General features: G+C 34.9%; 5 protein-coding genes across 6 annotated transcripts; 2 read left to right on the top strand and 3 right to left on the bottom strand.

Annotated features, from left to right (window-relative positions):
* LOC117781461 (heat shock factor-binding protein 1) lies at positions 1-902 on the bottom strand. Of its 2 annotated transcripts, none has more exons than XM_034618224.1 (2): positions 629-902; positions 1-491 (listed from the first exon to the last, which is right to left on the bottom strand). In XM_034618224.1, the coding sequence occupies exons 1-2, from the start codon at positions 725-727 to the stop codon at positions 348-350; spliced, it is 243 nt and encodes an 80-aa protein (XP_034474115.1). In that variant the 5' UTR covers positions 728-902; the 3' UTR covers positions 1-347. The 2 variants fall into 2 exon arrangements, with proteins under 2 accessions (XP_034474115.1, XP_034474114.1); XM_034618223.1 differs by having other exon boundaries at positions 1-509; positions 629-897.
* A 1,124-nt stretch (positions 903-2,026) lies between these two features.
* Positions 2,027-2,418, bottom strand: LOC117780915 (kappaPI-actitoxin-Avd3c-like). The gene is made up of 2 exons (XM_034617609.1): positions 2,289-2,418; positions 2,027-2,233 (listed from the first exon to the last, which is right to left on the bottom strand). The coding sequence occupies exons 1-2, from the start codon at positions 2,401-2,403 to the stop codon at positions 2,034-2,036; spliced, it is 315 nt and encodes a 104-aa protein (XP_034473500.1). The 5' UTR covers positions 2,404-2,418; the 3' UTR covers positions 2,027-2,033.
* Positions 2,419-3,090: 672 nt separating this feature from the next.
* LOC117780916 (male accessory gland serine protease inhibitor-like) lies at positions 3,091-3,536 on the top strand. The gene is made up of 2 exons (XM_034617610.1): positions 3,091-3,193; positions 3,269-3,536. The coding sequence occupies exons 1-2, from the start codon at positions 3,112-3,114 to the stop codon at positions 3,466-3,468; spliced, it is 282 nt and encodes a 93-aa protein (XP_034473501.1). The 5' UTR covers positions 3,091-3,111; the 3' UTR covers positions 3,469-3,536.
* Positions 3,537-4,683: 1,147 nt separating this feature from the next.
* On the bottom strand, positions 4,684-6,204 carry LOC117779757 (major allergen Ani s 1-like). The gene is made up of 3 exons (XM_034616060.1): positions 6,090-6,204; positions 4,979-5,026; positions 4,684-4,904 (listed from the first exon to the last, which is right to left on the bottom strand). Exons 1-3 carry the CDS (start codon positions 6,202-6,204, stop codon positions 4,684-4,686), a joined length of 384 nt encoding a protein of 127 aa, XP_034471951.1.
* Positions 6,205-6,891: 687 nt separating this feature from the next.
* LOC117781423 (male accessory gland serine protease inhibitor-like) lies at positions 6,892-7,323 on the top strand. Its single transcript, XM_034618180.1, has 2 exons — positions 6,892-6,994; positions 7,070-7,323. Exons 1-2 carry the CDS (start codon positions 6,913-6,915, stop codon positions 7,267-7,269), a joined length of 282 nt encoding a protein of 93 aa, XP_034474071.1. The 5' UTR covers positions 6,892-6,912; the 3' UTR covers positions 7,270-7,323.
* Positions 7,324-11,749: the final 4,426 nt, after the last annotated feature.

Genomic DNA, 11,749 nt, shown 5'->3' with positions numbered 1-11,749 from the left:
AAAAAGTGTTTTTAAAAATGCACTTACATTAATTTTGTGTTATTTTTTTAAGAAACTTAAAACTATGCAAGAAATGAGCAAAATGTGGTTGTGTTTACCGTTTGAGAGCAATTGCTTTGTGGTGCATGGGGATTTATGAACGTGATTCTGGAACTTGTAATAGTCTAGTAAAATGGTTGTGTTGGTGTGTGTGTGAGGGGAGGTGTGTGTTCGATGTTTATGCGTTATGTGGGATGCTTCCTGCCATCATTATGGGCGTGGCACTTGCACTGATATCCGATGCTCGCGCTTTACTTTGGCATTATCCGCGTGGAGAGAGAGGGAATCGAGAGATCTCGAATCGATTCTCATTTCTCAGGTACCGGTCCCTCGACGCCCGCCTGATTCATCAGATCGGCAATACTTTTCTCCAAATCATCGATACGGTTTCCCATATCATCGATACGTGTGATAATTTGATCCGACATCGTTTGGAATTTGTCTTGAACGTTCTGCAAAAGATTTTGTACCTGATAACACACGCAGAAGGGAGAAGGAAGAAGGTGGCGGTGTAGATGGAGTAGGTGTATGGGGGGAGGGGGCGTTGTTGTATTCAGTTTTATTTGTGGTTTTTCTTCGGCATACTCACGTAAATCGTCAACTCCTGCATATTCTTTGGGTCCGCATTGCTGTTCAGCGAATAGTTTTGATCCAAGTCGCTGTCCATTTCGTTGCGCAAATCAGTCATCTTTCTTTTCCGGTCTCTGTTTTTTGGCGTGGTATAAAAATATAAAATCTTCACCGTATTCTCTCTTTGTTTGCCCTTTTTTTGTGTCTGTTTGCGTCGGCGGCTGCAGCTGGATTAAAATGTACAGGGTTGTTTGTGTCGTTTCGTTCTAGTGCTGCCAACTTTTTAGAGGAATAAATAGCTGCTTCTGACTGAAAAGCCTCCGAAAAATAGCTGAAACTGCGATGCAAAAAAGCTAAAAAAAAACATACATCCATCTTTTTTAACACTGGCTAAGACCAGTGCTGCCAGGCTTTTGACTGGAAGAACAGACAAAAAAAGTTAAAAATGTAAAAAATAGCGGTACTTATTGGGTCCCAAAATTTATGTTTATATACTCTGTGCCCATTTAAAATGGGCAAAAAAGGGTATAATGTGTTTGGCGGAATGTATGTAACAGGCATAAGTAGGCGTGGCAGGCCCAATAAAGTATGTAGTCATATTCTTGATCAGGATCAACAGCCGAATCGATCTTGCCATGTCCGTCTTTTTTAACGCGTCGATCTCAGAGACTTTTACCATGCTTATACGAGTACAGTGCCTTAAGTTGCTTTAAACCGCCTTTATAATCACTTTATTTAGCGAAGCTCGCTTTTTAAACCCGTCGCTAATTTTTTGACGCCGCCTTAAGCATCTCCCAAACCAGAGCGAATAAATCGCAGAGGCAGCGGCGTGAATATATAATTACATTGCGTCTTATGAACGTATGCACACCAAAGCGGAGCGAATTCGTTTCATGTGACGTTTATGCGTTTAGCTGTTTATGCGCAATGTCTTTTTTCATGGCTGTCATTTGACGAAGACATTTTTGCGAATAAAGAAACCGCGAATAAATTCGCCGCGGTGTGAACACACTTGCGATTTTGGCGCGGAAAACATCACGCGGTTTACTCGCGCCGCTGCCGCTGCGATTTATTCGCTCTGGTTTGGGAGATGCTTTATACTTAAGTGTGAGCATGTGTGTGTGCGAGGTGTGCGTGTTTGTTGGCAGTCAGTGTAGACACTTTTCCTTTGACATTTTCTTAATGGCCATCCATGCCATTTGATGTCCTTTTGAGCAACCTTCTGCTTGGCCTCCTCGAAAGAATTTTATACATAGCTCCTTCTGCTTTTCCTTTTTTGTTACTTTTTTCGAATATGATTCTTTAATTTTAGAGGAAAATATGCTAAACATTTTTATAATATAAAACAGTTTGATTTTTTTATTTTTCCTTGCTTAATTAAATTAATTAATGTTTTATTGATATTTTATTAATTATATTGGATTTTAAATTGAACGCCTGCACTGCCAGCGACAATCGTCCCGAGTGCAGTAGCGATTATGGTTGCCTCCACATCCTTTATAGGCCATCTGCCAACAACGACGACTTGCCGTATCGTAGTACCACATATTTCTATTGGAATTTCCAGAGCAATGACGCCACAGATTATGGCCTTCATTCAAACCGCCAACACAAGTTTGATTAACTGTAAAATATTATATAGATACATATCTTTTGTTTCGTATATATCAATTACTTACCAGCTGCAACATATCCCCGGCAAGAGGATACGCTCTGGGCCTCAGATTGGACGACATAGACAACCAGACAAGCAAGGATTAAAATAAATTTCATCTTAGAATCGTAGGATTTCATCTCAAACTGATTTATGTAAGTACTAAAATTTGAGCACTTATATAGCAAATCATTATTTATTAAATGAATGAAGCAACTGTTTCAGAACGTGCTCAGCAATAGACCCAAAATTTAAACAGTGTTATTGAATTGTGAATGGAATTATTGCAATTGAACTCATCATGTACAACGGCAAGTAATGGTATATTTATAGAAATAAATATGAATAATTAGAAGTAATGGTGACTTTTTGTTGGCTTAGTTTTCCTTTTTTTTTTTACTTGAATGGTAAGCTGACGTGAGGTCTAGATTTATAGTCAATTATTGACACTTAACAACAACATACAAAGCAATTACAAATGAATGCAATTTAATCATTAAATAACATATATTTTAGTTTTATATGAAAAAGATTGTAATTTTAAAGTATAAAAGTGTCTATCTTAAACAACTGTATGCAACACAAATGAATTTTATTTTATGTTTTAAAACACAATGGAGCAATTTTGAATATTTGTTTAACATTAGATAAATGATTTTTTTTTTTCAAGTTTTAAAACACAATGGAGCAATTTTGAATATTTGTTTAACAATTGTTTTGGAACAACTGAATCAATATTTTTATACATTTTGCATACATTTGCATTATCACCTTACTATATAAGGGGATGTACTTGCAGCATTGAGGCAGTTCAAACTGAATACGGTTTAATTACAATATTCTTCAGAATGAAATTCATTTTAGTTCTGGCTTGTTTAGCACTCTACGTGGCCGACATACAGGCACAGATATGTCGTGGCCTCCCCCTAAGTATATAAACATTATATTTTTCCATCAATGATTTTAAGAAAACTTCATTATGAACGACTAAATCATTCTTTACAGTTATCCAAAACTGTCGAAATGGCGCAAATTCGGGACATCAAGATGGACTTACCTGCAGACTAAATTCAAACAACAATATGTGGTACTACAATAGCGAAAGTCGTGAATGTCTATCGATGTCCTATTTGGGCTGTGGTGGCAACAATAATCGCTATTGCACCAAGAGGCAATGCGAGCGCAGTTGCATAAGACGTAGCTAAACTTCAACTGTAATGAGAATATAAAAATAAATTGATACTGGCATTATTAAAAACAAAAATTAATTTTATTTCGCACATCCCACTGTTTAGTACAGTACAGTAAGAAATTCTAAATGTCCTAAAAGAATTATGCTGTATACATATTATTTCGTATACCCAACTATTCGCATAACTGGTATACCTATTAACATTTAGGCTTCCAAGACACAATTAAATCTTGTTATTTCCATTGTTTTGGAACACTTGAATCAACAATCTTAACATACATAAATTTGCTATATAAAGAGATATAATTTTGATTCGAATTTATTGCAGTGCTATAAGTTATTTCACCATGAAATTTATTATAGTCCTGACTTTTCTAGCGTTATATATGGCTTTTTCTCGGGCCCAGAACAGTTGTCGTGGATATGTATGAACAAGTAAGTAATTCAATATCCTAAATATATATTTTAACATATATTCTGGATTTAATCTGCAGGTCGAGAGACTTTGTCAAGGCCAAAAGGATGAAGGACATAGGTTTGGCCGACTTTGCCATAGGCATACCAACAACGAAATGTGGTATTACGATCAGAGAAATGGAACCTGTTTGGGAATGGTCTATTATGGCTGTGAAGGCAATACGAATCGTTATTAGGATCTCATCGATTGCCAAAGGAAGTGTATAAGAAGAAATTAATATTGTTGTCGAAAAAATTATGTTGATTTAAGTAAATTAACGCAATAGTTGAAAAATCATTTTATAACAACAAATGAAATAAAAAAAATAAAGTCAAAATTTCCATGTCAAAGATGGAAAATGGTTGAGATCAATTTCACGAACTTTTGTTCTTTATAGGATCAAGCTTTTAATTCATTTTTATATGTATCGCTCAAGTACTTTAAGACTGTCATTACTTAAAACACATGATTTTGCAGTAAAAATACAAAATCTTTTGATTGCCACATGATACTAGATATAAATATAAAATTTTTACATACAATTTAACTGTATATATGTACCTATTAATTCTACCTCAAAAATTGTATTTGGATTTTTTAAATTAAGCGGTGTGAATATAAGTGTAACAGGTATGCGTACAGTTCTACGTACAGTTCTATGCATACCTGTTATACAATATTCAAAATAATTGTTAGTGTTTATCTCAAAAAATTTTAAATAGTTGGGTTTTCTAAATAAATTTAAATTTTGTATAAAATGTCAGTAAAAATTCAGTTAAATATTTTTTTTGCAGTTGAATTATAACCCCGCCGATGGCAATTATCCTCACAATGACTCTTGGTACAATAGCGATTATTGTTGCCGCCACATCCATGATAGGGCATCGATAGGCATTCAAGCCCATTCCAGTACCACATATTGTTGTTGGAATGGTTTCCGCAGCCTTGTCCTGAGTGTCCCGAATGTCTTCCACCATTACAGTCCAGACGATCTGTAAAGCCGCATATGTTAAGCTCAGTAAAATATAAAAAAAAAAAAATAAATAAATATTTATTATATACTTACGGGGAAGTCCTCGACAACTCTGGGCCCGTATATGGGCCACGTAGAGTGCTAAACAAGCCAAGACTAAAGCATCTCCCAAACCAGAGCGAATAAATCGCAAAGGCAGCGGCGTGAATATATAATTACATTGCGTCTTATGAACGTATGCACACCAAAGCGGAGCGAATTCGTTTCGACGGCGAATGTGCAACGTTTTTTTCCCTTGCCGCCAAGAACGATAAAATTAGATTGCGCAGAAATTTGCTCATGTTATGCGCTGATGACGTCACATGTGATGCATGTGTTGAATTTTGCCTTGTTTACATGTTAAATTATTATATTTTGGCTTTAATACAATATAATTATAATAATATAATACGAGAAGCAGTTTTAACTTATAATCATTCACTTTTATTGAAAAATATTTATTAAAAAATCATCACATGTGACGTTTATGCGTTTAGCTGTTTATGCGCAATGTCTTTTCATGGCTGTCATTTGACGAAGACATTTTGCGAATAAAGAAACCGCGAATAAATTCGCCGCGGTGTGAACACACTTGCGATTTTGGCGCGGAAAACATCACGCGGTTTACTCGCGCCGCTGCCGCTGCGATTTATTCGCTCTGGTTTGGGAGATGCTTTATACTTAAGTGTGAGCATGTGTGTGTGCGAGGTGTGCGTGTTTGTTGGCAGTCAGTGTAGACACTTTTCCTTTGACATTTTCTTAATTGCCATCCATGCCATTTGATGTCCTTCTGCTTGGCCTCCTCGAAAGAATTTTATACATAGCTCCTTCTGCTTTTCCTTTTCTGTTACTTTTTTCGAATATGATTCTTTAATTTTAGAGGAAAATATACTAAACATTTTTATAATATAAAACAGTTTGATTTTTTTTTTTGCTTGCTTAATTAAATTAATTAATGTTTTATTGATATTTTATTTATTATATTGGATTTTAAATTGAACGCCTGCACTGCCAGCGACAATCGTCCCGAGTGCAGTAGCGATTATGGTTGCCTCCACATCCTTTATAGGCCATCTGCCAACAACGACGACTTGCCGTATCGTAGTACCACATATTTCTATTATATAGATACAGATCTTTTGTTTCGTATATATCAATTACTTACCAGCTGCAACATATCCCCGGCAAGAGGATACGCTCTGGGCCTCAGATTGGACCACATAGACAACCAGACAAGCAAGGATTAAAATAAATTTCATCTTAGAATCGTAGGATTTCATCTCAAACTGATTTATGTAAGTACTAAAATTTGAGCACTTATATAGCAAATCATTATTTATTAAATGAATGAAGCAACTGTTTCAGAACGTGCTCAGCAATAGACCCAAAATTTAAACAGTGTTATTGAATTGTGAATGGAATTATTGCAATTGAACTCATCATGTACAACGGCAAGTAATGGTATATTTATAGAAATAAATATGAATAATTAGAAGTAATGGTGACTTTTTGTTGGCTTAGTTTTCCTTTTTTTTTTTACTTGAATGGTAAGCTGACGTGAGGTCTAGATTTATAGTCAATTATTGACACTTAACAACAACATACAAAGCAATTACAAATGAATGCAATTTAATCATTAAATAACATATATTTTAGTTTTATATGAAAAAGATTGTAATTTTAAAGTATAAAAGTGTCTATCTTAAACAACTGTATGCAACACAAATGAATTTTATTTTATGTTTTAAAACACAATGGAGCAATTTTGAATATTTGTTTAACATTAGATAAATGATTTTTTTTTTTCAAGTTTTAAAACACAATGGAGCAATTTTGAATATTTGTTTAACAATTGTTTTGGAACAACTGAATCAATATTTTTATACATTTTGCATACATTTGCATTATCACCTTACTATATAAGGGGATGTACTTGCAGCATTGAGGCAGTTCAAACTGAATACGGTTTAATTACAATATTCTTCAGAATGAAATTCATTTTAGTTCTGGCTTGTTTAGCACTCTACGTGGCCGACATACAGGCACAGATATGTCGTGGCCTCCCCCTAAGTATATAAACATTATATTTTTCCATCAATGATTTTAAGAAAACTTCATTATGAACGACTAAATCATTCTTTACAGTTATCCAAAACTGTCGAAATGGCGCAAATTCGGGACATCAAGATGGACTTACCTGCAGACTAAATTCAAACAACAATATGTGGTACTACAATAGCGAAAGTCGTGAATGTCTATCGATGTCCTATTTGGGCTGTGGTGGCAACAATAATCGCTATTGCACCAAGAGGCAATGCGAGCGCAGTTGCATAAGACGTAGCTAAACTTCAACTGTAATGAGAATATAAAAATAAATTGATACTGGCATTATTAAAAAACAAAAATTAATTTTATTTCGCACATCCCACTGTTTAGTACAGTACAGTAAGAAATTCTAAATGTCCTAAAAGAATTATGCTGTATACATATTATTTCGTATACCCAACTATTCGCATAACTGGTATACCTATTAACATTTAGGCTTCCAAGACACAATTAAATCTTGTTATTTCCATTGTTTTGGAACACTTGAATCAACAATCTTAACATACATAAATTTGCTATATAAAGAGATATAATTTTGATTCGAATTTATTGCAGTGCTATAAGTTATTTCACCATGAAATTTATTATAGTCCTGACTTTTCTAGCGTTATATATGGCTTTTTCTCGGGCCCAGAACAGTTGTCGTGGATATGTATGAACAAGTAAGTAATTCCATATCCTAAATATATATTTTAACATATATTCTGGATTTAATCTGCAGGTCGAGAGACTTTGTCAAGGCCAAAAGGATGAAGGACATAGGTTTGGCCGACTTTGCCATAGGCATACCAACAACGAAATGTGGTATTACGATCAGAGAAATGGAACCTGTTTGGGAATGGTCTATTATGGCTGTGAAGGCAATACGAATCGTTATTAGGATCTCATCGATTGCCAAAGGAAGTGTATAAGAAGAAATTAATATTGTTGTCGAAAAAATTATGTTGATTTAAGTAAATTAACGCAATAGTTGAAAAAATCATTTTATAACAACAAATGAAATAAAAAAAAATAAAGTCAAAATTTCCATGTCAAAGATGGAAAATGGTTGGAGATCAATTTCACGAACTTTTTGTTCTTTATAGGATCAAGCTTTAATTCATTTTTATATGTATCGCTCAAGTACTTTAAGACTGTCATTACTTAAAACACATGATTTTGCAGTAAAAATACAAAATCTTTTGATTGCCACATGATACTAGATATAAATATAAAATTTTTACATACAATTTAACTGTATATATGTACCTATTAATTCTACCTCAAAAATTGTATTTGGATTTTTTAAATTAAGCGGTGTGAATATAAGTGTAACAGGTATGCGTACAGTTCTACGTACAGTTCTATGCATACCTGTTATACAATATTCAAAATAATTGTTAGTGTTTATCTCAAAAAATTTTAAATAGTTGGGTTTTCTAAATAAATTTAAATTTTGTATAAAATGTCAGTAAAAATTCAGTTAAATATTTTTTTTGCAGTTGAATTATAACCCCGCCGATGGCAATTATCCTCATAATGACTCTTGGTACAATAGCGATTATTGTTGCCGCCACATCCATGATAGGGCATCGATAGGCATTCAAGCCCATTCCAGTACCACATATTGTTGTTGGAATGGTTTCCGCAGCCTTGTCCTGAGTGTCCCGAATGTCTTCCACCATTACAGTCCAGACGATCTGTAAAGCCGCATATGTTAAGCTCAGTAAAAATATAAAAAAAAAAAAAAATAAATAAATATTTATTATATACTTACGGGGAAGTCCTCGACAACTCTGGGCCCGTATATGGGCCACGTAGAGTGCTAAACAAGCCAAGACTAAAGCATCTCCCAAACCAGAGCGAATAAATCGCAAAGGCAGCGGCGTGAATATATAATTACATTGCGTCTTATGAACGTATGCACACCAAAGCGGAGCGAATTCGTTTCGACGGCGAATGTGCAACGTTTTTTTCCAGAACCGCGCATGCAGCGTTTTTTTCCCTTGCCGCCAAGAACGATAAAATTAGATTGCGCAGAAATTTGCTCATGTTATGCGCTGATGACGTCACATGTGATGCATGTGTTGAATTTTTGGCTTGTTTACATGTTAAATTATTATATTTTGGCTTTTAATACAATATAATTATAATAATATAATACGAGAAGCAGTTTTTAACTTAAAATCATTCACTTTTATTGAAAAATATTTATTAAAAATCATCACATGTGACGTTTATGCGTTTAGCTGTTTATGCGCAATGTCTTTTTTCATGGCTGTCATTTGACGAAGACATTTTTGCGAATAAAGAAACCGCGAATAAATTCGCCGCGGTGTGAACACACTTGCGATTTTGGCGCGGAAAACATCACGCGGTTTACTCGCGCCGCTGCCGCTGCGATTTATTCGCTCTGGTTTGGGAGATGCTTTAAGTGATCTTAAGAGCGACACAGCTGAGTTACAAACTAGAAATAAAATATGTACTTCAATTAAGTAAAAAATGAAAAGTGAAACCATAGGCCGAGAAACAAGTATTAGTATGAAAAACTTTTTGTTCTTTGATATATTCTAAGCAAATTAATAGAATTTGCATTAATTTTGGTCCGGACAGCATTAGAGTGCATGGGGTCAGGGTATCGTACTGCGAGATGGTGGCGGGTCCCCCTTCTTGCTTAAAGTATTTTAGCATTTCCAAAAAATTGTTTCGATTGGCGCCGAGTTTTGGTATAAAGATGATAGTCTGGCCAAACTAGTGGTGGAATTGGCAAATATCAATAAAATAAAAATGAATCTGCCAACTTTTTACACTTTTTATGTAACCGTTGGCAGTTAAAAAAAAAAATGAAAAAAACCAAATATATTTCTAAAAAGCCAGAATTTCCGCTTCCCGCAATTCCCAAATTTTTCCCGCTGTTGACTTTAAAAATCCAGATTTGACGGGAAAAAAACGATTTTGCAGCACTGGCCGAGACCGAGGCGGCACAGCTGATTTACAAATGTAGTGGCAGCGCTGCCAACTTATTTTTATTGTTATGTCGCAAGAATAATTGGGCTCGTCTGCGGATTAAAGCCCATTTTCAAAAAATATTAAAAATTTCCATTAAAAACTGTAACCAAATGATTGCTCAAATAAAAAACCTAAACAAATTTAAGTTTCGCGTCCCTTGCAGTTTTTGTGTATTTGGCTAGCGTGTGGCAACATTGAATTGTAAATTAGAAAACACCGATAGTTTGAGCGTCTGGCAATTCTTAAAATTTTTTTTTTTTTTCATTTTTAAGTTAGAATTTTGAAAATGCATGCAGGATTTTTCATTCCTATTTTGTCGAATTTTTTCATGTTTCTTTTAAAATTAAACTATAAACTTTTTCCTTAGAGGGGTGACAACATCCAAGCTTCATAGAAATGATCACGTTCATTTTATCTAATTTCATATTAAAAATGTTCATCAAATTTGTAATTTATTGCCAAATTAGGGAACTGACTGCAGCGGCGTCGGCATTAAACAATTTAGAGGGGCGGCAGCCAGCTGATTAGCAACATGAGAGCGCTCTGCCCACGCAAGAGCATAGAAGAGAACGGCAGAGGGATAAAGAGCGCACGAATAAGATAATGGGGCAACGAGCGCAATATAATTTTCTGTTTTTCATATTTAAAGACAGTTTGTGCCATGCTATCGGTCGGTGAGGATCGTTAGTCGCCTTTTGAACGCAGTCGCATACGAATATTACAAAGGCGATTTATTAGACGCAGTGTATATGTAAAACTTTTGAAATTCGAGTAATAACAATTAAACAAATGTAATTTGTGTTCCCGAGCCTCACATGTGCGTATTTGTGTGAGTGTATGTGTGTGTGTGTGTTTTGGTTTGATATCAGTAGCAACTGTGCTAATCAGTAACTTTTGACCAATCAATGGAAAACAATATTTGTGGTTTACATTGATGTGAATTGCAACACTTTTGAAAATCGCGATAAGCCGCAAAAGAACAAAGCTCGAAATAATAAGTACAATGTTAACAATACAGTAGCTCCAATAAGAATTATTAAACTAGTTTCCATGCGATTGTGTGTGTATGTTTGTGAGTTCGAATAGGAATATTTATGCACACACACACACAGACAAATGAATATGGATACGACGAAAACAAGAAGATAGTACATACATACACAGCCAAAAGTTCATATGTTTACATTAATCAGCTGTTAAAAGGCCTCATTTGGAGCTCAACAGTGCGAGAAAAAAAAGAGAACGAAAGTACGTGCAAAGCGTAGGAAAATAATAAATTAACAATAATAAAAAGGGACCCAAAACATTGGTCAAAAGACAAAAGCAAGTGAGCAAGTGAATGAAAAAATATATGTATTGCATATGTAATTATTGTGTTTCCAGCTTCAAGTGTGTGAAGAGCGATAGGCTAATGACGCGCAAAAAATGTAAAGTGTAATATAAATAAATATTCAGTTACTTGCCTCAAACAAGGAAATCTTCAAGCCTGTTTGTTTACGAAGAGTGTCAAGTCGCAAGAGAGCGATAGCAAGAGAGCAAAACAAAGGCACTCTGAAACTGGTTTCACAAAGGCAATTAACTGACAGGATCACAAAAAGGGTGCCTTAAGAGAGTGGACAGAGAGAGTTCTAGAGAGCAAACGTGTAATAGCAATGTCAGACAAAGACAACAAGAGCAAAGCAGCTGACATCACAACGAAATCGAGATAACAACAACAGCATGTGCTCTCTT

This window comes from Drosophila innubila (genome assembly GCF_004354385.1).
Source record: "Drosophila innubila isolate TH190305 chromosome 2L unlocalized genomic scaffold, UK_Dinn_1.0 4_B_2L, whole genome shotgun sequence".
Classification (NCBI taxonomy): domain Eukaryota; kingdom Metazoa; phylum Arthropoda; class Insecta; order Diptera; family Drosophilidae; genus Drosophila; species Drosophila innubila.
This window is presented reverse-complemented; position numbering and strand designations above follow the sequence as displayed.